This window comes from Mustela lutreola, chromosome 18 (assembly GCF_030435805.1).
Source record: "Mustela lutreola isolate mMusLut2 chromosome 18, mMusLut2.pri, whole genome shotgun sequence".
Classification (NCBI taxonomy): domain Eukaryota; kingdom Metazoa; phylum Chordata; class Mammalia; order Carnivora; family Mustelidae; genus Mustela; species Mustela lutreola.
This window is the reverse complement of record NC_081307.1, coordinates 36,402,916-36,430,830: the sequence shown is the minus strand read 5'-3', so window position 1 is coordinate 36,430,830 and position 27,915 is coordinate 36,402,916. Positions and strand designations below refer to the sequence as shown.

Here is a 27,915-nt window from a genome sequence, read left to right as displayed (position 1 = left end):
GAATAGTATGGCTTTTTTTTTTTAACTAACTTTAGTTTATCTTCATTTCTTGATCTGAAATTTGATAAGAAGCATATTAAATATGTTTCAAAGTATTTACTGTTCACCTCTGAAATGTCGACAGCCAAGTGGGACTGCTGTTCACTTTGGAAGGCCATACAAGAGCTCTAAGCACATTCCACTTCTTTCTGTGGCTCGCCGTCCAGGGAAACTGTTCCAAAGCCACACACACAGTGCTCTGGGGATGGCTGCAGTTTGACTCCACGAGAACAGAGCCTCAGCTGGGAACTGCAAATAGTGATTATGACTTTGGACAAATCAGTGAGCTTCTAATTATGTCTTCCAGGGCCTCCTGACCTGAAATAAGAGAGTATCCTCCTACAAAATATATGTTGTATCAAACTTCTCTTTACAAAATACCAGTTCTGGGGATGATGTTTTTAGAGGGATTTTATTTCAATCTTTTGTTTCAGGAGCATGCCATTCATATATTGGGGGAATCACTTGCTCTCCAGTAGTTGAGTAAGAATAGATATGCAAAATTGGCCATAAAGTGAAGGTGCCACTGCTTCATATGGAGTTTAAAAGCACACTATACTCTTTCTATGGGATTTCTAACTTATCCTAAAGTAATTCTTGCATGAAATTTCAGTGTAAGAAGTAATCCATTTAGATGAAGACACAGATGTGGCATAGAGAGTTATACTTTGCAGTAAAATAACTGTTCCTACATACTGACTCACTGTATATAAAGTCTGTTGGTCTGTCCAAACTAGGAGGACTTGAGCTATGTTTTGTGGCCAGTTACATGGTACCAGATTGAAAAGGACTAAAGAACATTCTTTAATGAATACTTTCTACCAGTTGCTTTCTCACAATAGAATGATTATTTTGATTTGTAAATGTTGCTCCTTGGGGACAGATTTGAGTGCTAATGTACTACAATTTAACTTTTAAAAAAATAACTAAATAGGTTGCTGCTAAAATTAAATGCTGTCACAGGCATCACGGAGCAAAAGAAGCCACACACCAAAGAATACCTACTACACGATCTCATTTATATCACATTCAAGAATAGACCAAACCTACTTACTGATGGTGACCGAAATCAGAATAATGATTTCTGGGTGCGAGATGCTGGGGTGAGGGGCCGGTGGTGATACAGGCGAAGTTATTAACTGGGAATGAGCAGGACAGAAATTTCTGGGGTGCTGGAAATTTTTTTTTTTAAGATTTTATTTATTTATTTGACAGACAGAGATCACAAGTAGGCAGAGAGGCAGGCAGAGAGAGAGAGGAGGAAGAAGGCTTCCTGCCGAGCAGAGAGCCCCATGTGGGGCTTGATCCCAAGACCCTGGGATTATGACCTGAGCCGAAGGCAGAGGCTTTAGCCCACCTAGCCACCCAGGCTTCCCTACTGGAAATATTTTATATCTTAATCTCAGAGCTGGTTGCACAACTAAATTCGTGTTTTAAAAGTTCACAAAGCTGTCGATTTAAGAATTGTATACTTTATACACTTCCTGTGTTTTAGACCTCAATAAAGAGGCTTTTTTTTAAATGGAAGGATATTAAAAATGAAATATTTGACAAATTTTGCTGTGACACCATGACCCTAGTTGCTATGAGTGATTTTATTTACCTCTGTCTGGAGTTCTCATCTGCTTGTTCCTAAATACCGCCTAAAGCAATGAACTTTGAAAAAGTGATTTCACAGCAACTGCAGAGAGCTATAGATTAAACTGTTCCAGCTGCCCAAAGAGGGTTAAAAGTATTTAGTTAGGTAAATTAGTGATTTCACATTCCGAAACTCAATTCTTTCCGGATCAAGCATAAAAGGCATTTGCTCTTGGAAGACCAAGAAAGAATTCTTGCAGTTCCCATTAGTCTAAAAATAAATAATAAATAAATAAATGTCTGAGTCATGGGCTGCATTTTGTTGGAGTTCAGTGGCTTCAAGTGTAGGAAGAAAATGATTTATTCTCTGACTAGTTGCGCTACCTATTGCCCATTGGAATGAAAACAAAATTACTCTGAGAAAAGTGAAATCCATGAATTAGTCCATTGAATTTGATCATATTTTGAGTAAATCCAATTCAAGTAGTTCTTGCTTGAGCAACCTGATTTAAAAAAAAAAAAAAAAAAAAAGACCCTGAATAAAGGGGCTTTGTTTGTGTTGGATGAAGTGGGGGAAGAAGTTGTGATTCTTGAAGCGATTGTGATTGTGGAGTTGTTGTTCCAGCATAGATTCTGAGACTCAGACACACCCGTGTGTGAATCCTACCTCAGCTACACACTAGCTACCAGGTCAAGTTTTTTTTTTTTTTTTTAAAGATTTTATTTATTTATTTGACAGAGAGAGATCACAAGTAGGCAGAGAGGCAGGCAGAGAGAGAGAGAGAGAGGGAAGCAGGCTCCCTGCTGAGCAAAGAGCCCGATGCGGGACTCGATCCCAGGACCCTGAGATCATGACCTGAGCCGAAGGCAATGGCTTAACCCATTGAGCCACCCAGGCGCCCCAGGTCAAGTTTTTTTAACCTCAGGTTTCTCTTTGGTAAAATAGGCATATAAATGCCCACTGTTATCATAAAAATTAAATGGAAGGAATTAGCACCATTTCTAAATGGTTTCCAGGGCATCCTGGTTCCCTGCAGCAAACCCTTGGGGGCCGTGGGAGATAGTTTAATGTTCAAGGGAAACTGCACCATACTTAACACCTGCCTGCCACTCGAGGAATTAGTATCAGAGAAAAGTAGCTCACCGTTTTAGTGCTGTTAGAATGTGCCGCTGTGCAAAGCCACGTTTTTGGTGGTTACTGCCGCAAAAGGCAAGTAGTACTTGCGTGACAGTCGGCATGGGGCTCAGAATGCGGGTGTCAGTGTCCACTTTGATTCCCAAGTCTGAGAAGCGGAGCGCCGCGTAGCTGGCAGATACACCCCTGCTCAGTCACTGGTGTCAGTGAAGTCTTAGAACGCCTCTACCAGCTCCTGCATTGAATGGTGTGTGTACTCAATCCCTGCCCTCAGTCCATAGGCTGCCTTCACCTGCGATCTCTGCGACTGGAAATGTTGATTGGAAAATCAGTAAATCAAAAAGAACTGCTAATTATGTAAGATGTGCCTTAAGACATATACTTGCCTATTCCTAACTTCCCGAAACCATGAAGAAGAACCTCCGTTTCTCTCCAGCCCGTTGCTTGGCACCGTGTCTCCTTACAGCGGACAGCGTCCGTAAGTGAAGCATGCTACCGGGGAACGGGCTCCGAGCAGGCCACGTTCTGGGGCACGGCTCGCTCGCCTCCGGCTGATGTGGGTTTGCTCGGGTCGCGGAAGGACAGTGTGCGCCAGTTTCACAGAAGTAAGGTGCCACCTCTGCATGTCATTTATCTTTTGTATGCCTGCCATCCTCACTTGTTCAAAGTCGAGTGAGTTTTAATACGTATAGAAAAGCCAAATTTTTGTGAACACCAGAGCAATTTGGGAAGTAACTTTTCAGTGTGATTCTCCAAATGCTTGCGGTAAAAGTACAAGCGACTTGAATCATTTTCCCATAATTAGTTTCAGTTCTGGAGGTCTGCCCCTTCTCCCTAACCCTACTGCTTCGCATGCATGTCTATTCCAACGGAAGCTAGTGGAAAATTCCTGTCCCCTTTCACTCCACGGCCATGAGTTATAAAAAGCATGTCATTCAGAATTGACTTTTTCTTCTGCATGCTTGAATTTTTACTCACAACTTAAAGGGAAAAAAATCCTTTCGGGAGATATTTCTCTTTCAGTGGGGTGAGGGGCCTAGCATTACTTTGAGTCACCATGGAATGGCTGACTTGCTTTGCTTTATCTTTAGGGGTCAGATGTTTAATCGAGGAGTGCATTTGAGGGCTCAGAGTTGATGGAGCACACCGCCACCTCCTTCTCAGAGCGGCAGTGGCTCCATTCACACAAGTCCCTTAACATGCACGTCGTCACTGACTCGTTTGGTGGACACGCAGCTCATGAGCGAGTGAGGATGAGGAGTAAGGCCATGCAGAGGAACCGGTGGGAATGAGGGGTGAGGGGGGCACAGGAAATGGGAGTGGGGGGAGGGGACAAGCCGGAAGTGGGAATGGGGGTGAGGGCACACAGGAAGTGAGACTGGGGGGAGGGGACAAGCAGGAAGTGGGAATGAGGGTGGGGGGCACGCAGGAAGTGGGAAGGAGGTGGGGGGCACACAGGAAGTGGGAAGGAGGTGGGGGGCACACAGGAAGTGGGAAGGAGGTGGGGGCACACAGGAAGTGGGAAGGAGGTGGGGGGCACACAGGAAGTGGGAAGGAGGTGGGGGCCACACAGGAAGTGGGAAGGAGGTGGGGGGCACACAGGAAGTGGGAAGGGGGTTGGGGGCACACAGGAAGTGGGAAGGGGGTTGGGGGCACACAGGAAGTCGGAAGGAGGTGGGGGCACACAGGAAGTGGGAAGGAGGTGGGGGGCACACAGGAAGTGGGAAGGAGGTGGGGGGCACACAGGAAGTGGGAAGGAGGTGGGGGCACACAGGAAGTGGGAAGGAGGTGGGGGGCACACAGGAAGTGGGAAGGAGGTGGGGGCCACACAGGAAGTGGGAAGGAGGGTGGGGGGCACAGGAAGAAAAGAGCAGTAGCGGAGGTTTTCCTATTGTTAGGGTTTGTTTGTTTCAATCAAAGTATGAGTCATCTCACCCTCATTTTTTAACCAGAAATCACTGTGGTCGCCGCTATGATTTGATCTTGACTCCTACAAGCCAGTTTAATTTTATCAGTGGTAGTGAATTCTTGAAAGTTTCCCTCAGCTGTAGAAATCTGGTTTCAAATTAAAGTGGTCTAAATGCCAGCTTAAACTTTGTGGCTTAGCATCTTTGTTGAATCCCCTCAGCAGAAGGACCTACACTGGAGTTCTGGCTGCTCTGTGGGATTCAGATGCGGAGCAGTGGTTCCTGTGGAATCTTGGCTGTCTTCTCGAGTGACTTTAGGAGTACTATGGCCTAAGGAGGTCAAAGTTAGACCTGAAGGAAAGGATTCGTCCCAAATGTCTGTCCTGCACTCTGGCATTTTACAAGGACGTGTAGACCTCTTCCTCAGCCCTTGCACCATTAGTCCCCCAGAGCATGGGTGCCTTTGGGGAAAAAGTTCATGCCAGTTTGGGAAATTAACTGAAACACAGTGATGAACTCAAAGCTGGGATGTGAATCCTCATTCTAACCCTGTTCCCAGTGGCCATGAGCTTTACCCTGGCCCATGTCAGAAAAGCAGCCCTTGGGTTTTCATAGCCCTTGTGCTGCGCATCTCAGTGGTCCCGTAGCTGCTCAAGAAGCAAGCTCAGGCCAGCGCTCACAGAGAGAGGAGCCGAGCTAAGGCATGGAAAGAACATCTTACTGATTTTCGTAAGGATGACCGTAAATCATACACATCGAAGCATAATACTTTTCTAGAAAGACTCGAGAACAGAAGGAATACCGTGGTGCTCCCAGATGTGTAAGCTCTAACCTGGAAAATTGTCTAGTGTGGAACCAGCTCTCTCTGGTTTTATTAGGGAAGAGGCGAAGATTGGAAAGGCCAGAGAGAGGAGTGGATGGGTGCTTGACCGGCCTTTGTTTCATCTCCACCCTAACTTCTTGTTAACCTCCAATTATGGAGGTTACAGAATTACATGTGGAGGCAAAGGCCACTCCTCAGCATATTTTCTGCAGAGTAGATTTCATCTGAGGGCAGATGAGTCTTGGAAATCATTCAAGGGCATCTTTAAGTCAGTCCATGTGTATAGATTCCAAAGATGATAACAGTACAGGAGAAATGGTACATGGGTGGGTCCAATTAAGAAGTGTCAACTCTAACAAAAGAGCACAAATATCCCTCTATAACGGTAGAGCAGATACATAAATCGTGTCATACGCATACAGTGAAACACTACACAGTAAGGGAAAAGGGTACATTTCCATGCAACAACATGGGTAAATCCAAGAAGTAATAAAATGGACCAAAAAAGAATATGAAATCTAAAACTTAGCAGAATTAACCTGTAGTGACAGAGGGCAGAATGGTGGCCAGCCTTGGGAGGAAGAGACAGTCGTATCGTTGCGGTGGGGGTGGTGCATGGGGGGGGGCATAGCCCCTGACTCCCAGTGGAAGCTTGAAACCACAGATAGTACCAAACACTATGTATTTGCTGTTTTGTCCTGCACATACATACTTATGATAACGTTTAACTGCTAAATTAGGCCCAGTTGTAAGATATTCACAACAACTGATAATAAAATAGAGCTGTCGTAACAGTGTACTGCCCTGGAAGTGATGTGACTGTGGTCTCATCTCTTTAGCCCAGACTCATCCTGTTTGTGCGGATGTGAGCCGGCCGCAGTGCCTCCGTGATGAGAGGAAGTGAGGCGAGTAGCGAAGGCGTTTTGACGGAGTGTCAGGCTAATACTGACCTGACGACAGGTGTGACCCAACGACAGTGTGCTGCCAGACTCCGGCTCAGGGCAGTCTGGGACATGTCTTGTGCAGCGGCGTGAATGCGTAATTGTGAAGGCAAGGGCTGCCCTGTCCATCCGCGTGTTGGGGAGCGCTGGGTATGTGGCTTGGAGTAACTCCTGCTCTTTCAGACTTGTTTCGCCTATTCCTTATTCCTGCGGGGCTGCCTGCGGAAGACCTACCTTTCGATTTCAGCAGTGCCCTTGCTTATTCACGAATCCCTTCCTCTGTCTGAAAACATAGCCAAGTATGGCCATTGTCTCCAAGCTTCCAGAAAGGCTGCCGTCTTGCCGTTGCCTGGCATGTGTACCTGGGGTGCTTACACAGCGTCGTATGGACGTTTAAACCATCTGGGTTTTACCCTTCGTATGGGTATAGGTGCCAGTGCTGGGAGTTAGAGGTTCCAGTGCTTGGGAGGAGGGGGAACACTACGGCTGATCGAAGGGCTTTGAAATTAGACACATTGGGTCTGCTGGCAGCCCGCCCTCTCCGGAGCCTAGCAAGTCATTTTGCATCTCAGCACGCCTCCAGGCAAGAACATCCACCCAGATTGGCTTCTCGCTGTTTGCCACCTTCCCCATATTTGTTCTTCCTTGTGGTGTGGGCATGCTCTGGGCGTGACCACTGGGTGGGGCCTCAGAGCGGCAGGTGTCGGGGGTGGGGGGTGGGCACCACAAAGCCTGTCAGCTCTCCTGATCCGTGCAAGAAGATGTGTGGACTTCTACTTAAATCTCTTGAGAATGTGTATTCTTATAAGAAGCTCCGAGATAAAGAGACTTGACTATGGTTTTGCCAGCTGTGTACCATGTGACCGAACCCTGAGCTTGAGTTTTCTTTGTAAAGGGGGAAGAGAGTATCTACCTTCAGTGGGCTGTCACTCCATTGTAGTATGATGCCTGATGATGGTCGCCGCCCTCTCTCATCCTACAGCAGCAGCTATATAGCACCAGCAAAAGGGGAAGTGCCTTTCTCTGTTTTGCTGTCACATGAATGGCTTTCTTTTTGCAAGAATTCTGTAGACTCTAAGCAAACAAATGAAAGATGCTGGCATCCGTGTAATGAGCCAACAGCTCCCTGTTTCTGAGGAGCTGAATGCGTGGTGCTAGGTTATGTCCATGGCTGCCGTGGCTGACATGGGTTGCCAACTCAGAATTTTGAATCCTTTAAAACTGAAACGGATAGAGAAAGGATTCCAGCTCTAAGAGAGTTGGTTATTCAACAAATGGTTTCACTATTTCTTCTTCTCATTCAGAGACCACGGACTTGAAGGGTAAAAGAAAGTAGCATTCTCGACGGTAACTCTGTGTTACAGCCGTAAAACCTTCTTGGGTTGGGGCAGGCTAGTCATGTAGTAATAAATAGGTTTTACGTATTAAACATTGTCCATTTAGAAGAAGAAATGCATATGGACGACTGTGTTGTAACCCAGAAGGGGACCATATTTGAAAATATGGACAAATAATCACACATCGCAAAATGGCCAGTGGTTATTTGAGGGAATGGTGTTGTGATTAATCTTGATTCTCTAGCTTATAACCCAGTTATCCCAGCCAACAGTGCTTTTAAGAGCATTTTACTGTTATAGTTAGGTTAAAACCAATTCTGGTTGGGAATTCCTGTTAGTAACATTTTATTAAGTTTAAATCTGGATAAGTTTTAAAAATGTTTTAGTGAATTTAACAGTCTGTTTCTTAGTAACTAAAAATAATAAGGAATTACATATACATGCACCAAAGGTTAAGCATAGATTATTAGCTTGGGGTTGGAATTTGATTGTTATTCAGCAAAATATCTTTTCTCTAGCAGCATTTTTGCACCAGAATTCCTCATTAAGAAGGCTGGTTTGCTTAGGGACATTTTAAGCTACATCTGTATGTAATAATTTTCCAAGATTCCAAAGACTAGATAGTAGTTAATAAAACTCAAAGGAATATTCTGATTATCTTCAGACTAATGTTTATAATTATCCAGCAGACAACCAAAAATTGATAGTATCTGTTGATTCCACAAATCTAATGGCAGAGAAAATACTTACAGAAGCCTAGAGGAAATGATACCTCTTAGGAATTTTGAATCTTGTCTACCTAGACACGTGGGTTGATGAGTTAACTCCAGAATGCCCACTCAGAAGGCAGCTTGAAGAGTGCCCTTCCATAGTCTTTAAGTTCCTGCCTTCTCTATAAACTGAATGGGCAGAAGGGCAGTGTTACTTATAACTTACTGGGCGCTGAAGTGATAAAAATACATTTAACAATAAAGTCTGACTGTTTTAATGGGCCTTATAGCTTTATCGGCAAGCATGATGGAGCAGGATAGGCAGGGTGATATGGGGGAAGAGGTCGTCCACAGTTTCAGAGCAGGGTGTTTCTAGAGAGGCGCCCAGCCGTGGGGTAGAGGCACTTTCCTTGTGCACCTGCAACAGCCCTTTTCCATGCTGAAAGGAAATTCACGATCTTACAGTAAAGATGTGCTTTGAGGTGTTCAACTCAAAGGTATAAGGTCAGATCATTTACCCTGACAGCTCTCCTGATCCGCACAAGAAGATGTGTGGACTTCTACTTAAATCTCTTGAGAATGTGTGTTGTTATAAGAAGCTCCGAGATAAAGAGACTTGGCTATGGTTTTGCCAGCTGTGTACCATGTGATAGAACCCTGAGCTTGAATTATGAATGGAATTATGATCTTGAATGTGAGAGATGGTACAGGTCTTGTTAACTGTGTTTCTGATATTGTTATTAAAATTAATTATAATTATAATCCCTGCACTAGTGTAGTATCTTAGAGTTTCCAACTTGCTTTTGTACTCATCAACTTACAAACACATAATCCCTTAAAGTCCAAGTATATGACATTTTGGAAAAGACAAAATTTCGGACACAGTAAAAAGATCAGTAGTTTGCAGGGGTTTGGAGGAAGGAGAGACGAACCGGTGGAGCACAGGTTGGTTTTTAGGGCCGTGAAAATACTCTGCACGGCACGATTATGGTGGACGCATGTGCCCACAAACCTACGGGTGTGCGATGCCAAGAGTAAACCCTGATGTGAACTGTTGGCCCTGTGCAATAATGGTGTTTTAGTGTAAGTTCATCCGTTGTGACAGATGTCACTGATAGTGGGGGGAAGCTATGCATGGATGTGGCAGCAGGAGGCATTTGGGAAATCTGTGTATCTTCTCAATTTAACTGTGAGCCTAAAACTGCTCTAAAAAATAAGTCTTTCAAAGTCATTTACTACGTATGAAGAGGAAAAAATGAAATAACAAAAAAACTGGTATTCTGTAGCTTCAGATTGCACTGCTTATATAGTTAATTAAACATGCAGGCACCCGGACACCTGGGTGGTTCAGTTAAATGTCTATCTTCGGTTCAGGTCATGATCCCAGGGTCCCAGGATCGAGTCCTCGGATCGTTCCCTGCTCAGCAGAGAGCCTGTTTCTCCCTCTGCCCCTCACCTCACTTCTATACTCTCTCTCTCTCAAATAAATAAATAAATAAAATCTTTTAAAAATAAAGTTAAAAAAAAAGCATGCAGACAGCAAAACCCAGAAAAGGAACTTCAAAGGCATGCTTGTCTATCAATAATAGTATTGACTTCACATGTAAACATGATTTATTTTATATTTAGATTTCTTTGAATCTGAATAGTTGTGTCCAAGATACGTCTTCTTTTGGTATGAAATGACTTTTTTAAAAAAAGATTTTATTTGTGTTTGTGTGAGAGAAAGCGCGTGTTAATTAGGGGCACGCAGAAGCTGACGCGCAGCGCAGGTTTGCCCTCTGTTCCTGTCGTTTATGGAACAATCGTAATGAGGACGCCATCCTGGAACACTGAGGGCGATGGGGACGGTGGGTTCTGTCACCAGGCTAATCAGCACATTAAGTCACCCTCCCAGTGAAAAGACTGCTAATATGTGAACAAGTATGAATATGGCCTCGATGGGATGTGACAAGATGGAGAAATGGAGAGGTTGAATGCTTGCCTCCTTTTAAGACTTTATTGATTTTCTCTACCTAAAAAACAGATTAATAAGTAACTTGTGAATATTCACATATACAGTGATGTAGTCTCAAAGAGGCTGTGTCAATATGACAAAATACTGTATTTTCTAAGACCCAAGTATCTTGATATCCTTTCCCTTAAAAACCACCATTGTCCATGAAAAAGTGTAACACGATGTGTTAATAAATACCAGGTGGTATTCTTAATGCATATAGTTCATTGACTTGATTGTTGGTTTTTTTTGATATTAGATGTGAAGACTTTGTAGTGTTAGATTGTCAGGTTAATGTCAAGATTTCAAAAGCAATTCATAGGCTCTGAAAAGTTGCTCAAAGGAAGGACTAAGGCTGATTTGGGAGCAAAGTAATTACTGTCCCAGGCGCCCCCCCAAGGCTGGTCCCACAGAGGTTTTAATTAGGTTCTAGTTGAATGGCAAAGATAATGGTTGTAGCTGGTTGAAGGAGCTATGATGGTAAAAGGATTTGGTCCACTCCTCAGGGGATTTTAATAGGTTTTACATCTTTCATCGGCTGGTATGTGCCAAGATTAGGATAAGAAAGAAAGGTGATTTCATGGGGAAATATCTAATTAAAATATTAATTTGCAGACAGCTAGCATACTTGACTCAGAGTTCAGGTGGTAGAGGAGAGTTCATCCCTTTACTGTCAAAGCATACATAAAACAGTCATTTTTAACTCCAGTAAATGTTGAAAACTTTTATTCTAAAACACTGAAAAAAAAATTTTTTTTTACCATTTTTGATTATATCAGATCATTGATCATTTGTCATTTTAAACAATACCATGCTGACATCAAGGTATTTTTGGTGATACCTATCATAGAATCCTGGGTGATTTTAAAATCGAATTAGAGGGCAGAGCGGGTCGCACATTACTTTCATGGGACTGGATTTTATTTGTCTGAACTTCCAAGTGTTCGTGAAGTTCAGGATGTCGTCCCTCAGGCAACAATCAGAAGAGGGTTGCTCCTGTGGGTATGATGTGTGAGAAGGTGCATATATACTTGCTCTCAGTTATCACAGAGTTTGTTTTTACTCTTCTTAACTACAAAGTGGAATTTTGGGTGATTACTTTACACACGAGATATTCCCAGTTGCTTTTTTTTTTTTTTTTTTTTTCCTTAGCTGCTTTGGTACAATGCTCATATAGAAACGATAGCACGTTTTACCTGTAAATATTGGATGATGAGGTTGTCCGCTCAGTAGCCACCATGTGCCAAACCTGCTGACATGCTGTGGCATCCCAGTACGCAGGTGTGCCCGGGAACGCCAGCCCTGCGCTTGTCTGCGAACACCTGTCTCGCAGGTGGAGGGAATTACTTCTTGCTGACTTGGGATGTCAACAAGCTACTTCACCTCCCAGACCTACTTTCTTTTTATTTTAATTTTAATTTGTTATTACTTTTTAATTTATTAGGATATACTGTAGTATTTGTTTCAGGGGTACAGGTCTGTGACTCCTCAGTCTGACACACTTCACAGCAGTAGGGATAAGTATACATGATATTGCAGTATATGCAGCACATAAGAAAATAACCCTACGTCTACAGGCATCTAAATATTAAGGGTGGTCATTTCAGAGTGATAGAATTATACATAGTATGTGTCTTCTGTGCATCCTTTGTATGCTCTGTTTTCTATAATAATCTTGTATCACTTTGATGACAAGGAGAAATGACCATTTGGAAAGGGTTTGAATGGGTTTCCCTTTTGTGAAAGAGCTGTCATTGGAGTGACCAAACTGGTACCATGCCCTTCTCCACCCCTGCTCTCCAACACTCCGATCTCCTTTACCAGGTCTTCTCTAGGCACTCAGTGATTTTGGGTAGTGCTTCCTACCTTCGGACACACATCCTGCCAGGAACGCTGTGCTATAACGTGGCAAGTCCCCACCAGGGCCAGACCCTTGGTCACGGACTTCGCCTCAGTGATTTTTTTCTGAGTGCTAGAATGCCACCAGGACACACGGTGGCTTTCAATAAATATTTGTTGAACAAATAAATGGACTTTAATGGCTCTTGCCCAAAAGGAATGGGAGGGGGTGGAGTGGAATTCAGTCATTTACGTTAGTGGACTAAGAAATAGCACCAGGTCCATATCTATTCACATTTGTCCCGACAGTTTGCTGTAGTTTTTCCAGCTCCATGGAAAATTCTGTTTTTTTGTCAAAGGGGGGGATGTACGTGCCTTTCCGTGTTTGTTTTCCTCTCTAGGTAATCCATACAAGACTTCCAAACTGCAAAGCACATTGATATTATCTTGACCCATGTTTATAAGTGATTAAAAATAGATAGGATTATATCTCCCATGCCTGTGTTCTAGAGATGGTCTTGGAACAAAATGGGCTAAAGTGTGGAAAGTGCTTTAAAGTGATTCAGTGCTACCTGCTAGCAGCCCCCAAGAACTGTGTTACTAATACTACTTCCGTGAGAAAAGTGTGACTGGGAAATTGAGAAGCTCTCTTTTTATCAGAAAAATTCTAGAATAATTTAGGAGAAAAATCTTATTGTCAGGTTGTTCAAGTCAAAGAAGGATATAGTGAAAAGACTATATATACACACACACACATATATATATATAAAACTTCTGAATTTATGTTTAATAAATAAATTATATTTTATAGGTATAGCTGTATGTAAAAGCATGTCTATATATAGGAGAGATAATAGTTTGCACAGTTATCATTATCATTAAGTAATACAGATATTCTACAATTTATGAGCACCTGCTTGGAAAATCTGTATCTGTCCATGGTTCATCGCATATAGCCTCTAGGTCTCAATTTGGGAAATCCACAGAGCTGTGCAGGCCGTGCTGTCACTTGATGGCCAGATGTGTGGCAATATTAACTACCTTTCTTCTGTCACAACAGCCATGCAGTAACACAGCCCCTTTTCCTCACCTTGATTGAGCCCTCATGGGTAGTGTCTCCCCCCCTTGCCTCTGTCTTTCCCTCTCTGTCTCTGGCTCTCATGCACACGTGCACACACACACCCCTTTACTTCATGTTCTCCTTTAACTCACTCTTCCAAATTCTGCTTTTTCCCTAAATAAAATCTCTTTCTTTTAACCTCTTTCCAGGTCATTCGTGATCCAAATAAAGGTTCTGATCATATCACAGAGGTATAATACCACACGCATATTTTAAGAAGGAAATCCATGCATTTTCATATTAAATTTTTAAAGGGCTCGTATGAATCTCTTAAGTGCTTGTCTGGAAGCTGAAGATTAGGGAAAGGGAGAATTTGCTTCCTCCTTTCTACTGTTTTAATGGTTTGATTTGCTTATTTTACATTGCCTGTATATTACTTTCATAACATGTGTGCTTTATTTTTTCAAGTTATCCATATGGTGGTAGGGTTGATTTAAACTGTTGTTTTTCAATTATAAATGCATGAGATTTCAGTTAGAATTAAAATCAGCACTCTGGGCCAGCCTGCCAGAGGGTCACCCTTTGTAAGGTCATTATCCCTTTCATGTTCCTGTATAGTCACTGGATCACAACCTGTTTGTAAAGAACCACATTGGTGAAAATAAACCAATTTTCAAATTTTAGTATGGAGACTCTACGGATTACCTAGTGTCTAAACAGGAAGTACGATATTATGGAAGTTGTGTCCAGCTCCATTTCCTAGTTCTAGACTCCACAGGCAGATAGTTGTCTCCACACAGTGCAGTGCCTCCGCGGTTCAGTGTGCCAGAAGCCCCGGTTATCAAGCAGAGACTACTTGACCGTGGAAAGTGAATATTATATAAACAGCATATACTATGTGTACTAAATATTCAGTATGTTTTATACAATATACATAGTGAGCACACATTGCACTATGTATATCTTACATGATACACAGTAAACATTATACCTGCATTTTCCAAACTTAAATATGTAGTGCTTCCTCTCCCATCGTGACATTGTAATCATCTCCTCATTCCTTGCTATAGTGATATGAGTATATAATTAAATAACAGTAGTAACCATTTCCCTGCCATCTGAAATACAGGCTTTATTCCACTTGTCTACTGAACACAGTCATAGTTCATGATTCAAGACACAGCGGATACAGCACAGGAGCCGTGGTTCTTCTCCAGTCGCGAAGTGGGCTGTTGGCTATGGCTATAGTAGGATTTTTTTTTTCTTTCCTTTAATGAACCAAGCTCTGGTTTATTTGTTTGTTTGAATATACAGCTAAGGAATATTTTGCAACCACATATGATAAAATACACACATACTCCCTCTCCACCTCCCCCCCCGCCCACTGCTACAGGGATGGGGAAGGGCTGGTGGTCTCAGTGCCCCTGAGCCTCTCACCATCCGTTTTTCCCATTGATGGCAATTTTGTTTTTAGCAGCAAAAGTGCATTGTCCCCTCTACATCCACTGGAGAATAGTACTTCCTCCCACCTTATTAAAAGAATATATTATGAGTAGTTTTAGAGGAAGAAAAGAATCTAGATTCAGGTTTATAGTGCCTACCCTGTACTTCTTTCACTACACACACACAAAAAAGGAAATGTTTACATCAGTTTAATAGGCATTAGCTTTATTTTTCAAAACATTCTGTTTTAAAGCACAATAGGCTTTGCAGTTGTTTATAAATTTGAGGTATTCATCAGTGTGAAATAATTGTTTATTTCCTTTCCCTATTTCCTCTTATCGGAAAAAAAAAATACATTTGGTCTCCATGCAAGATAAAATCCACTTTGCTAAGTTATTTGTCAGTTTTTAGAAAGTGAGTTTAGTATCACTGGGGCAGAGGTTTAGCATAGCTGCAGGGTTAGCAGGGGATTGTGACATACAATTTTTTTAGGTCATTGTGTTGTATTTGGTAAACTGTCATGCATTATCTTATCCTTGTTTAACCACTGAGCAGAAAGTGAGCCCTCCCTGCATTGTTCATTCATATTACTCTGCACTCATTCAGAAGCCTGACACTTCCTTTGCCTGGCGGATTAAAGGGGCAGTGTGGCATCTTTTGATGATTGCAAAACGGCTTTCTTAGTCCAAGCTCCGTAGGCAGTGCTTGCCGCTCAGGAGATGAACTGCTAGTCATCTGCCCTGAAATCAACAGAAACTTGATCTTGTTTTCCCTCTTAACAACTTTTCTTAAAATCTTAAAGGTTTCCCACCCTGCCACCCCCCCCCCCCACAGACCCCTCTAATTTTTAGTGTTGATCAGGAAGAGAAAGGAAATATGAAAACATTAAAAAAAAAAAAACAAACCTACAACCCTAAAGAAAAGGAAATATGAGAAACAATGAAAAACACAGAATTGTGCTTTTTCGCTTGGGGATAGTCTAGCCATCTAGTTAGATTGTGATGTTGAACCTTTAAACCTGTGGCTTATCTATCATCCCATTATATATTATTTTGTCCCTTATGAGAAAAGCAGTGTTTATTGTCACAGGTGACAAAACACAGCAATAAAAAACAAGCAAAGAGGTTATATTTAACCTCTTTAAACAGGATTCATATTTGCTTTTTTTTTTTTTTTTTTTTGCTTTCATTCCAAACGAGAAGCCTGTGATCAGAGTGAACACAGACTCTCAGGTGCGCATCACCCCGATAGGCCAGGTGAACAGGTGCTGAGCTGAGGCAAAGATAAACATGACGTCATTCTCTGTGACAATTTAGCTAGATAGCTGAAGAAGGAGTCTGGAAATGCCATTGTGCCACTGTTCAAATATTTACTAATTGAACCAGGAAAGGAAAAAATGTTGGTCTCTTCATGTAGAATTTCTTGCTCCTTTCCTTCTTTAAACTGTGTCACAAAGATCCAAGAAAAAGGGGTTGTTTATCTAAGAAATATGAGCCTTGCTCATGGAGTTTTTCAGGTGTGCTTACTGTGGGCTTTATTAAGCAAATGCAATTTAAGCAGTCTTGCATTTGGCAAAACATTCTTTCAGGTTTCTTGACTGTTTATTTTAAGAGATGATTTACCAGTCGGGCGATCAGGGTGTTTACTATGTATGATGTATCTTTCATCTCTCACCACGGCTGTTAGCCCTGGCGCAACCACAGTGCACGGAGAGAGGGGGTTCATTGTGAACATGACAATGTAAAAAGAAATGGGATGTCAGAGTGAGGACACCTTTAGGATGCAGTTTGTCTGTGTTGCTGTGTATTTTTTGTTTTAAAGTACATCTGTGAATGAACAGCTTCTTTTTTATGCACGTGCATGAAGATTTTAAAAGTGCACACCACAGGGACCTTCTTAGGAAAAGAGGAAAACCTGGGGGGAGAATTTGCCCAGAAGGGCCAGTGCCTTCAAAGATGATTAGGAACGAGTTGTGTATCACAGCAGGCCTTTCTGGTAAGCGTTTGTTGTTTTCTGTGTCTGCACCGAAGCAGCTGCGTGGTTGCAGGGAACTGCAGCGCTGAGGGCACTCATTCATTCCGGCTTAGACTCAAGTAATAACGTGGTCATTTCCTCTCTGAAGGTAGGACAGCTAATGAGAAACACAGATTTGGAGCCAAGATCTATTCTAAGATTAAGATAAAATATTCTAACAGAGAGTTTATGGGGAAATGAAAGGCTGAGAACTCCTTCTGGGGCAAGGTCTTGCATGAAGTGAAGTAGCTCGCGAAGTAGTACCTTCTCTACCCTGTAAGCACCGTGAGGTACTGTCAGTAGAACATTTAATGATTAATCTATTTATGCAATTTGTTTAAGCCTCCTTTAGAATATATATATACACATGTGTATATATATATATATATATTCCATATCAAAAATTTCAGGGAGACTTTGGGTTTTGTAGAATACTTCCCCCTCCACATGTACATGAGGAAAATCCTCACTGGTAAAAGAAAAACTGAGCTTTCCATACCCTGTTTGGATCAAACTCTCTTTCACCAAACAATCCTGTTTGGTGAAACATCTGTGACACTGTGTATCATCGTGGCCCTGCGAACACAACCATCTTGTCATGGCAGAGCTGTGGCAGAATGCCCCGTATGCCCATCCCCGTGGGAGGACACCCCCACCCCACTGCTGCAGCCCAGGGGCTGGGGGCCGGACTTACCCCAGGATGCATGTGAAAAGTACCCCATTTACAAACCGACAAACCCTTCAGGGTAAAGCCCACAGGTTCTGAGAAACATAAAGTCTGCTTTATTAAATTTCCTCTCATTTACCAAGAGTCACAATCTATTTTAGTAAATAAATTCAGGAAATTGGTAAAGCACTTTACTCCATCCGTTATGTCAGTAATTAGCATGATTGTCACGTTTTTCCTGGCTCCTGGCTCTGGCTCTGGCTCTGGCTCTTACAGCTTCCCTCCCCCGCACCCCCGCGCCTGAAACCAGTTTATAACATCCCTGGCAATGGGTGTTGCTGAGTCTAAACCACTTACACAAACAACACAGCCTACACGTTTTGCAGAGAAGTGTACTTTCTCTACTTTATTAAGTGACGATTCTGAACTAGGAGATCTCTTTATGGATTCTGGCATTTTTCTGAAATAATCCCTTTCACTTCCCACCCAGGACTACTTTACACCCTGGGCTGGAGTCACAGAAAGGATCATCGGTGCGAGGGTGTTGGCCGCCGTCTCTCTCTCCTGTGCTCTTTGCCTCCCCCTCCTTTTTTTTTTAAACTGAGCGGATCTTAACAGCTTCATGAAGTTCACCAAGTAAAAATGATTTTTTTTCCTACCTTCATCAGCCACTGAGTATTGTTTTCCATGATGTTCTCCAGCACTTGCAGCCTCTGTACCGAGTCATCGTAATCGAGCGGTGCGTCCCTCTGCACAGCGTTGGGCACGTAGGAGCTGGAAGAGCGACAGTTGTCCGTCTCTGGCAGGAGGAAGGTGTAGCTGCAGGCTCCGTGCTGAACCTGATACTGCCTCCTCCCGATGCTGTCCATGCTTCTCCGAAAGTTGTTATAGGCTGCGGCTAGGACAAGATCACAGCCCAAAGTAAAGAAAACAATCTGCCACATTCTTCCTTTCTTTTGGTAATAAACCAGCAGCTTAGCAGACTCGAAGGCACATGGGAATCCCGGTCCTAAGCTGCCCTCTCAGATGCGGGGCTCTGCGGCCACGGTTTCAGGACCATCTGTGGGAGCCTCTTCCCTCCTTTTCCAGCAGGAACTTGATCGTGAGTGCTGTCTTCCCTCTGGTGGGTCCGTGCTGCAGGGAACTGTCAGATGGCAGCCGCACGAATAACCCTGCTCACTCCTGAGGGCTGTAGTCACTCTACAGATCAGCCTTCATGCTGCTTTGTTTCTCTTCCCCCAGATTCTGCGGTGTCAGGATCGGAATCAATCACTTTCCTTTCCTTATATGATAAGTTGATAAGAGCAGCCAGACCTGTGTAGCAAGCTGCTCCGCCCTCCCGGCGTGTCTGTTATCTTCCTGTAGGGGGTCACTAACCAGGCAACAGGAAAAATCCGAGCATGATGTGTGCTGTTCAGCCAGGGCTATATGCTGCCGAAACCCTCTGGGAAAACCGCTCAGTGACAGGACCCCTGAGTGTTTCAGAGGCACCACCCTAATGGGGCATTTCCTAGAGAGAGCAGCGGGTCTCTCTGAGGCTGGCCTCACAGTGCTTAGCTGGTAACATATCGGGGGCAATAACTTTAAAGTACAATGAAGGTTCCTGTTTTTTCCTTTAGGAATAAAAATACTACAAATATGTCAGGACTTTGGTTTATTTTTGTTATTACAAGCAAAGAGGAAGAAGTCTTGCTCTTGTAAAGCCTCTGCCTTTTCACAGGGAAAAATAGTTTCTGTTGGTATTTCTTGATTTTTTTAACTATTAGCTACATACACAAAATTTCCCTTTAAAAGTGTCAGATAGGAAGATTGCAGTTTATTAAATCATGCTGGGAAAACCAGTTTCTGAGCCCTGACACTTCATCTTTTAAACAAAATATCCACTTCAGTATTCGAAGTAAAATACAGTGGACAGATTAATAGTCCATCAAATTACAATACACAGAGAAATCAGAATTTAAATAGGATGGTGACAGAGGAACACAGACTTTTTCTGTTTTAGATCAGGATTTGCTCAGATCTCATCATTCTGTAATGCTGTAATTTTTTTTTTTTTTTTTCCCAGGATCAGTTAAATCAGCCCCACTCTGTGTTGGACTCGGGCACATCACCTCTCTTTTTTCATTGAACTCTACCGTTCTTGTCTGTAAAATTCCAGTGTTGTATTAACTCCCAAGATTTTTCTGTTTGAATTCTGTGACTCTGTCAGTCCCCTGGGTGACTTCCTTTATTAACTAAAACTTAATACTTTCGGGATTAACAGTATGCTAACCAGCCAGAGTGTGCTTGGGGAAAGGCTCAGAGTCTTCGCCGCAGTCTGTTTGTATCACAGTGCACGGGCTCTGTTCTTCCCGGTCTGTGGAAGCGTATCTTGCCCTGACCGGACGGACTGGACTGCCCATGGAAGTCAGAGTCCGTCGAAATCATGCACCAGCAGCTTGCAGAGCATTCCAGACCTACAATTTTAATTCTTGGGTGCTCCTGGAATTTGTGTTGTGAATTCTGTTTTCCTGGAACATGTGTTTTGCAGAGACCTTATTAGACCTTTAAGAGCATCCCTCCTCTGCATGGGCCGGCTCCCAGGTTACTTCTACAGCCAGGGTTCTTAACCTGAGCACCACAGAATTCAAGGGGTTCATGAACCTTGATGGCAGAAATACACGTCTTCATTTTTTTACCAAACTATAACTGAGATATAGCCTCTCCTTTAACGATGGAGTCTCCTTGTCATCAGACTCACCCCCAGATCTTGTTCCTTAATGTCCGAATAAAGTAGCACGTGTCATTTTCTGAGAAGGGGTTCAGAGACTTGGCCAGACTTCCAGAGGGTTCTGTCACTTGGGAAAGCTAGAACTTGTGCTCGGGGAGGGTCCTAGAGCAGAAGAGGTTGGTAATAATTCCAGCGTGATGCTGGTACATGGTTTCCACTGAAGGAGAAATTAAAGAAAATGCATCCATTCCCACTACTGACTGTAGGGGGAGGCATGTAGGCTCCGAAGACAAGCCCGGAGACCTGAGGCAAATGCTAACTTCTCTAAGCCTCAGCTCACTTGAAAAACGAAATGATTCTTCCTCTGTAATGCCTTCCAGGATTGAGATGATACAGACTGGGATCATTTTGTCAGTCCTCTCTGTTCAGTGGAAAGCTCTTCTTCCACCACCAGGTATTGGAACTGTGTTATTCTCTGAACGTGACGCAGGAACATCGGGTACACATGGTTTGTTCTATGGGTATAAAAATGGCTCGTCTGCCTTCCAGGCTAGTGAGGTGGTTTTAGAAAGTAGCTGCAGGAGGAGGTTGTATGGCAAGAACTTCCAGTCCAGTGGTTTGTATCAGACCCTCTGCCGGGTGCTGGGGATGGGTAATAACGCGCTGGTGCTTCCGATGAGAATGCGGGAGAGACCCATCAGCTAAGAGGGCGTGAGGAGAGGAGGGACTGGGGGGGCATCCAGAACCGAGACGCCGCGGCTGGGGCACCGACCCCGCAGGCGGGGGTGTGGATGCTGCCTTATCGGTCCCTTCCAGGCCCTCGTAGGTTCCGAAATGGGAATTATTAATTATTAGAGAGCTGTGGGGGAGGTTCTGCTTAGACCAGGGGATGGCGAACTGTTTCTGTAAAGGGTCAGATAGATGGATGGCCTGATATTGTAGGCTCTGCGGGTCACCCCATCTCTCGTAGCTACTCTGCCGTCGTAGCATAACCGTGGCCATGGACAATCTGTGAATGGGGGAGGGTGACTGTGTTCCAGCCAAGCTTTATTTGTGGACCCCAGAGATGGACCCCAGTTGAAATGTGAATTTCAACCATTTAAAGACATTGAACTCTGTCTTAGCTCCCTGGTTGTTTCAGCCAGACCACGGGCTGCTGTTTGCTGGCCCCTGAGTTAGAACCTAGCGGAGTCTGCTGGGGTGGGGATGTGGCATGGGGAGTGAGGCCATTCTAAATGCACAGCAACTGTCCCATGCCTCGGATCGTGGCATGGCTTCTGGAAGAATTGAGAACCACGGGACCAGCTGGGAGAAGGGACTTGCGAAAGGGGCAGGAAACTTTGACCAAAAAGAAAGCTGCGCTTTGAAGCTGGATCTAAATGCAAGACCAGGAAGGTGTGCTTGGAAACGGGGCTCTGGTACAGATGTCACGCTTGTGCCCGGCCTGCCGTGGGCAACACACCAGAACCGGGGGGATGTTCTTAGTGTCAGCACCACCCACAGAACTGTAAGTCCGTGGCGGAGCAGGGGAGAGGATCTGCCAGGCCCCGGCAGTAACTTAGGGGAGCCAGTAGGAGGCCCTAGAAGGAAGTGGCAGACCTGGGTGGGGAGCGTCACGGAGGAGCCGGAGCAACAGCCAAGCCTCCAGCTCTGGGCCACAGACAGGCCCACCGTGGTGGTTCTCTGGTAGCTGTGTGACCGCTCCTGCCCCAGCCCGGAGCCAGGGCGGGGGTTGGGGGCAGTGTAACAGGCTGAGCCCAGCCCAGATCCCCCTCCACACTGAAGAGAGGCTTGACTGCACTGCTCAGAGCTGTTGTTAACTGTTCATTTTCAAAGAGAATCCTGAGTTTTCCTCAGTACCCTGCCAGTGGAATAACAAAGGCAGACGGAGCTATGAAATGAGAAATATTATTCTAGCCGTCCCCAAAGTGGCCTGCCTGCCCAACCGCTTTGTTCCCAAACAGTTCTGCCAGACAGCTGTGCGTGGTGTTACTTATTTTCTTAATAATGTTTGTTTTCTCCCCCATACTGAATGTCATCAGCTGAAATTTGGGAGGCTCCCCTTTATTTTCTATAGGGCAATCTCAAGTTCTCCTTGCATTTTGCTAAAACAAGGTAAATCATGTTTGATGTACCAAAAAGATCATGTTTAACTATTGCTGAAAAAAAAAAGTCGTCATGACAAAGAACTCTGAGCTCACTTCAGTTTGGCCTGTGGAACAAAAGCTCTAATGTGTGGGAAGTGCCAGAGGTTCTCGCATTGTTCGTAACCTCCCTGCCTCCTCCTGATGGAGGTCCATGTAGATGGAGATCCACTTCTGTCTGGATCATGGAGTCTGACCTACCACAACCTTCCAGAGGCCCCAGGTCACCCAGAGCCATGTCAGAAGCTCCCAGACACTGGGCTGTGTTGGAATGGTGTCTCAGGGACCCCAAAACCAAAAAAGGATCCCAGCTTTGGAACGGTGCAAAATAAGGCAGTCCCCAAGCCATGGACGGCCAAACAGCGTTTTCGAGTTGGCCCATGTGCTCCTTGCTGTTGGAAAGTGAGCCGGTTATCACTCAGGATTCAACTGGTGGTTACATTGTTAAATCAAGGGATGGAAGTCGGACTGACCAGTCCAGGGAGAGGGGGAATAGAGCTTTCTGAACTGTTAAAAGTCCCAGTAGGTGTAGCTGGCAGATGTCCGCTCTGAGAAGCCCCTCCCTGATTGGAAAACACATGGAGAGTACTCGGGCACTAAGAGGCACATGCATCTCCCATATCTACAGAACCTTTGAGCCCAAGGCTTCTGCCGTCCTGTCTGCCCAGACCCTCCAGAGCCTTCTCCTGCCTGCTCTGCTCACCGCCACCCAGAGCAGAACACTGCGATCCCAGCACTGCCTCCATGCCTCGGGCACGGAGACTGGGGCAGGCTCACTTGGCCCGCATGGGCTTAATTTTTGGAAAGTGCTATGTTGCTACAGGAGGGACTCGCAGAACTGAAATACCCTAATAAATGAAGCTGGGGACGCTCTGTTTCGATTTTTGACCATTTGTGGGGGAGACAGGCACACTCAAGACACTCAGGCGCCTGCCTGGCATGCCGGAGCCAGAAGGGGCTTCGGGGACATTGGCCCGTCTCCTCCCCTCTCCCAGGCTTTTTAGAAACCGGCTAAATGAAATCAGTCAACGTGTTTACGTACAATTTAACATTCAGTGCACAGGGAAAACCATTAGAAAGTTCAGTGGACATAAAATTGTTGTTAGGGAAAGTTATTTTTACTACTTTTATTTCCAAATTGTATATAGCAATGAATGAGAGCTTAAAAAAGAAGCTGTGACTGGAAGGGAGGGAAGGAAGAAAGGACAGACGGAGGGACGGACGGACGCACGCCAGTATTTCAGTATTTCAGCTTTCGAAAAGCAGGCTTCCTCTATAATGATTTCTTTATCTCGGAAAATGTTTATTTCTACTTGATTTCAATATATGTTGAATTGAACCTTATCTACAAATGGAATCTAGAGCCATTTGCAAAAACTTTGGTTATGCCTCTCTATTGAGTTGCTAATCATGTTGATCTTGAACCTGACAGTTGAAAGATAATTCCCGCCACGCCACGAGATTTGGGGGGAGAAAATGCCAAAGAAAAGGCCCTTCAAGTTACCATAAAGACAGAAAGAAAAGAAAAACAAGTGTAACTATGAACACACACACACACACACACACACACACACACACACACTCGCTCACTCCCTGGGAAGGTAAGCCTTGCTGCCATGATAGATATGGAAATCAAGGCTCAGTGAAGGGAGGTGATAAGCATCCCACAGCCCAGTGTGTCTCCGTTAATGGTGATAAATTTAAGAATTTAAAGCAATAATTTTTACCCTGATTTTAGCATAACAAAGCTGTAGTGTCCTCAGAGGGGCATTTCACCCTGGCGGTCACCCCTGTGCGGGCAGATGCATGTCCCCAGTGACGACTCCATTTCAACGCCAGAGAGTTCTTGTCGCCTTTGGTCATCTTGAGCTAGAACTCCTGTCATGTGTGGAGCCCACAGGGTGCCCGCTTCAGTCTCCTGGACTTCTGGTGTCTGTGAGCAGAAGTCCTCTCAGAAGTGCACACATCAGTGCAGACTTAAAATCAAATTGTGTGAATTAGCTTAGGACGGAATCTCTGGAAATTCCACCAATTCTCTGTGTCAGTTAAGCTTTTCTGTACATTCTAGCTACATTCTCAATTTTTGGGCTTTACCGGCTGGTTTTCTTCCTTCTTTGCCTCTTTAGTTTCATCGGATGTAGATAGCTAGCAGAGGATGAGTTCCCTTGTAGAATACACACGGTTCTGAAATGAGGTATGATGCTTAGTTTAGCACAATTTCCTGTCCAATTAAATGTAGGTAGCATGGGACATAAAATAACTGGCCCATTTATTTAGAGAACGAATTAAATGCCTCCCGCTTAGAATGGGGGCACTGGCTGCGTAGAATTCCCCTTTGTAGAAGGTGAGCAAATGTATATTTTGTTAAAATAAGGATCTGCCTGCGGGAGGAGGAGAAAAAGCCCTTTGCCAGATGTGTTTTCAGGCAATTTCCTTTCCTGGGAAACAGCCACTTCCCCTGTATTACCAGACCTGTTTTCATTCGCAGAGCAGACAAAGTAAGTGCTGGGACCAAAGGGCAGAGGCCCAGATAGCATCAGCCTTATCTGTGACAATTATCTGTCTTCTTGCAGCTGCCTCCCTTCTGTTTGACGGAGGGCCACAGAGGTTCTTGGGGAGAGGGTTATACCGATGGAAAAATCAGATTTAATCATAGCAGAAAAATCCCTTGCACGTGACTTCTTGGGTGGCTGTCATTCTTACTCAGCTTAGCTCAATTAAAAAGGTACCAAATACTCATTCCTTCTAGCTTATCAGAGTATTTGCTATGAAATGCCATCTGAAAGACATTGAGAGAGGACAGATCGTTTTTTAAGGAAACTTCAAGATTCTGAATCTTTTATAGTCTGCATGGCTGTGAACCAGCATAGCCTTTGCTAACGAATGCTTCATTTTTTAAAGGCCACGTTGTCCATTATAGGTAGGCTTTAAAGATTGAAGAGAAAAAGTTTTTTTGTTTGTTAGAAGCCTGGGAGATATCCAAGTAACTATTTTTTTAAAGATTTCATCATAAATTCCCTAAATTTTTAGGAATATTTTAGTTTATGTAATTCTCCTGTTACATAAACTTATCTCAAATGCTGTTTGATTTTAAAATATTTTCATTCTCTAATATTTTTATGGAGTATTTTATCTTCTCATCAAAAAAAAAAAAAAAAATGCCCAAAAGGTCAAGATACAAGTCAAAACTTTAAAAAGTCAGTGGATGAAATTCTAAAACAGTAGATGTGTGCATTAGCTTGATATATTTTTGCCAGTAATTCTGAGTTCTGTTTTCTCCCCATAGGAAAAAAAATAATGCTGAACATTTTCTTTCAGTTGATTGGTATCAGTGATTACTGTTATACCCATGACCAATATAAAGTCAATAGGCTCTTTCCTTTGACTAACACAATGGTTCATGAGAGATTTTGAGGTAGGCTTATAATTTTTATATTAAGTGCTCCTAAACTCATTTAAATGAGGTTTTAGAGAATTCAAATTCTTTACTCGTGGGAAATGTGCACAGTCTCTTTGTCATAACCATTCTACTAAAGGACTATATGAATTTCTCTCAGAATGAATTTTCCTTTGAGAGCGGCTTACTGCCATCTTGATTAATCTTTGTTTAATCTAAATTTATAAAATTTTTATCTTAATTATGAGAAACCTTTTAAAATAAGAGATAAAAATGTCATATGTGCTATTTACATGAAGATATATTATCTCTCTTGGTTATAGGTTAACATAAATAAATTTGCTCATGTCAAAGGAGTAAAAAAGTAAAAGCACATGACTCGCTTTTGGTATTCCTGCCTGCCTGACTGACTTGATATAAAAAAATCTTCCTGTGGGAAATTAGGCTTGATTATGGAGTTATAAGTATAAAAACTCATTTTTGAAGAATTATATATAGTTTCTGAAGAATTACATTAGAAATACAACAAATAGTTCTGCATAAAAGGAAGTGATGTTTGCATTCAAGTGTATAAAAATAACTCCATGCAATTCTTGTTCCTTGGTCAACTGAAGTATGGCTATCAACTGATGATTTAAGTCTCTCCTAATAATATATGTATGTGCTCCACTTTTTGTCTTAAACACTACCTCAATTTCTTTGGTGCTCTGTTAGTATTAAACTTTACTTCCCAGAATGTTTTATTTCAAAGAAAGAGTCTAACTTCAAAGAAATACTGATACAAAAGAAAAAAAAAGAAAGGAAGCAAATAATACAAAGCCTATAAAGAGACGTTTATAGTGGCATTAAGATACCTAGTTCCTGGCATCTGTTTCCCTCAAGAAAAAAAATATATATAATATATATATTTTATATATATTTTATATATGTATAAAATATCTATCTATCTATCATCTATCTCTCTATTAACAGATAGATGTAGATATCTTTCTTCCTCTTTCTGTCTCTCATCAGTGGTTTGTGAAAGTCCTAACACACTTCTCGTAGAATATTTGCAGAAGAAATACTGCTCACTTTACCCCAGAATCTGGATGTATATTTCAGTGATCTTTTTAAATTTATAGGTCAAAAAGTCTTGCTTGACTACAATAAAAATTTAAATGGAAATTTAAATTTAAATTTAAATGGAAACCTGCTAGAAAGGGTACCTACATGGGGATACAAAGATCACATCCACGGGTAGTACTCACCTGCTCCCTCTGCTGGCCTTATATCAGATAACAGGCAAGACCATCCACGTTTTCTTACAGTCCCTAATAGAAATGACATGCATTTTAGGGCATAAATCAATAGCAGTTAATGTGCAACCCGGAATGCCTTCATTATAGCTTGAATGCAAGAGAACGCCACACCATACGCAGAAGTTAAACACCTACTTACACGTGTATGTGTGCACACAGATGGTGAAAAATATTTTTCAGCCTTTGTTTCTCACACAGAGTCAGAAGCTGTTTTAGTATCCTCTGGTGATCAGGTTACTGCCCAAGTGAGTCAGCTTGTGCAGTAGCAACAGTCAAAAAACTAGAGATTTTCATGCTGTTCCTTGTCTCTGTCAGGGCTGAATGCAGAGACCTGATCCCGCAGCAGTTTTTCTAAAGTCTGCTGAGGCAGATCCCCATTCGGACACGCGGGGACAGTGCAGTGACACCCGCCGAGGTGGCTCTGGGTGGTTTCGAGCAGGAGCACCCCTTGGGAAGCCTCTTGAATGGAGATGTGGTCCGAGTCAACAGCCAAGAACACTTTCAATGATTGTCTGGATCCAAATGTTTCATTTAGTTAAAAAAGAATCTTGTGGGGCGTGTGGGTGGCTCAGTCAGTTAAGCGTCTGCCTTTAGCTCAGGTCATGATCTTGGGGTCCTGGGATCGAGTTCTGGTCAGGCTTCTGGCTCAGTAGGGAGCCTGTTTCTTCCTCTGCCTCTCCTGCCACTCCCCCGACTTGTGCTCTCACTCTGTGTCACATAAATAAGTAAAACCTTGGGGAAGGGGGATGGAATCTCATCCCTCCTCCAAAACAGAGACCCAAAGTGCAGGGAATGGCACGACAAGCTGAGAACGTGTAGTAAGCACAAGACCACGAACTGAAGAGGGGTTATGTGGCTCAGCAGAGTGCAGGGAG

At 43.3% G+C, this 27,915-nt stretch overlaps 2 protein-coding genes across 4 annotated transcripts in view; one reads left to right on the top strand and one right to left on the bottom strand.

Annotated features, from left to right (window-relative positions):
• ANGPT2 (angiopoietin 2) overlaps positions 1-19,004 on the bottom strand; it is a 53,427-nt gene extending 34,423 nt beyond the window's left edge. For both annotated transcript variants that reach the window (XM_059155874.1, XM_059155875.1), the window contains exon 1: positions 18,148-19,004. In XM_059155874.1, coding sequence (XP_059011857.1) covers positions 18,148-18,432 — 285 coding nt within the window. In that variant the 5' untranslated portion in view covers positions 18,433-19,004. The remainder of the gene's footprint in view (positions 1-18,147) is intronic.
• The window catches only part of MCPH1 (microcephalin 1), a 240,908-nt gene that overhangs the window by 147,671 nt on the left and 65,322 nt on the right, over positions 1-27,915 (top strand). The gene's annotated exons all lie outside the window — the stretch shown is intronic.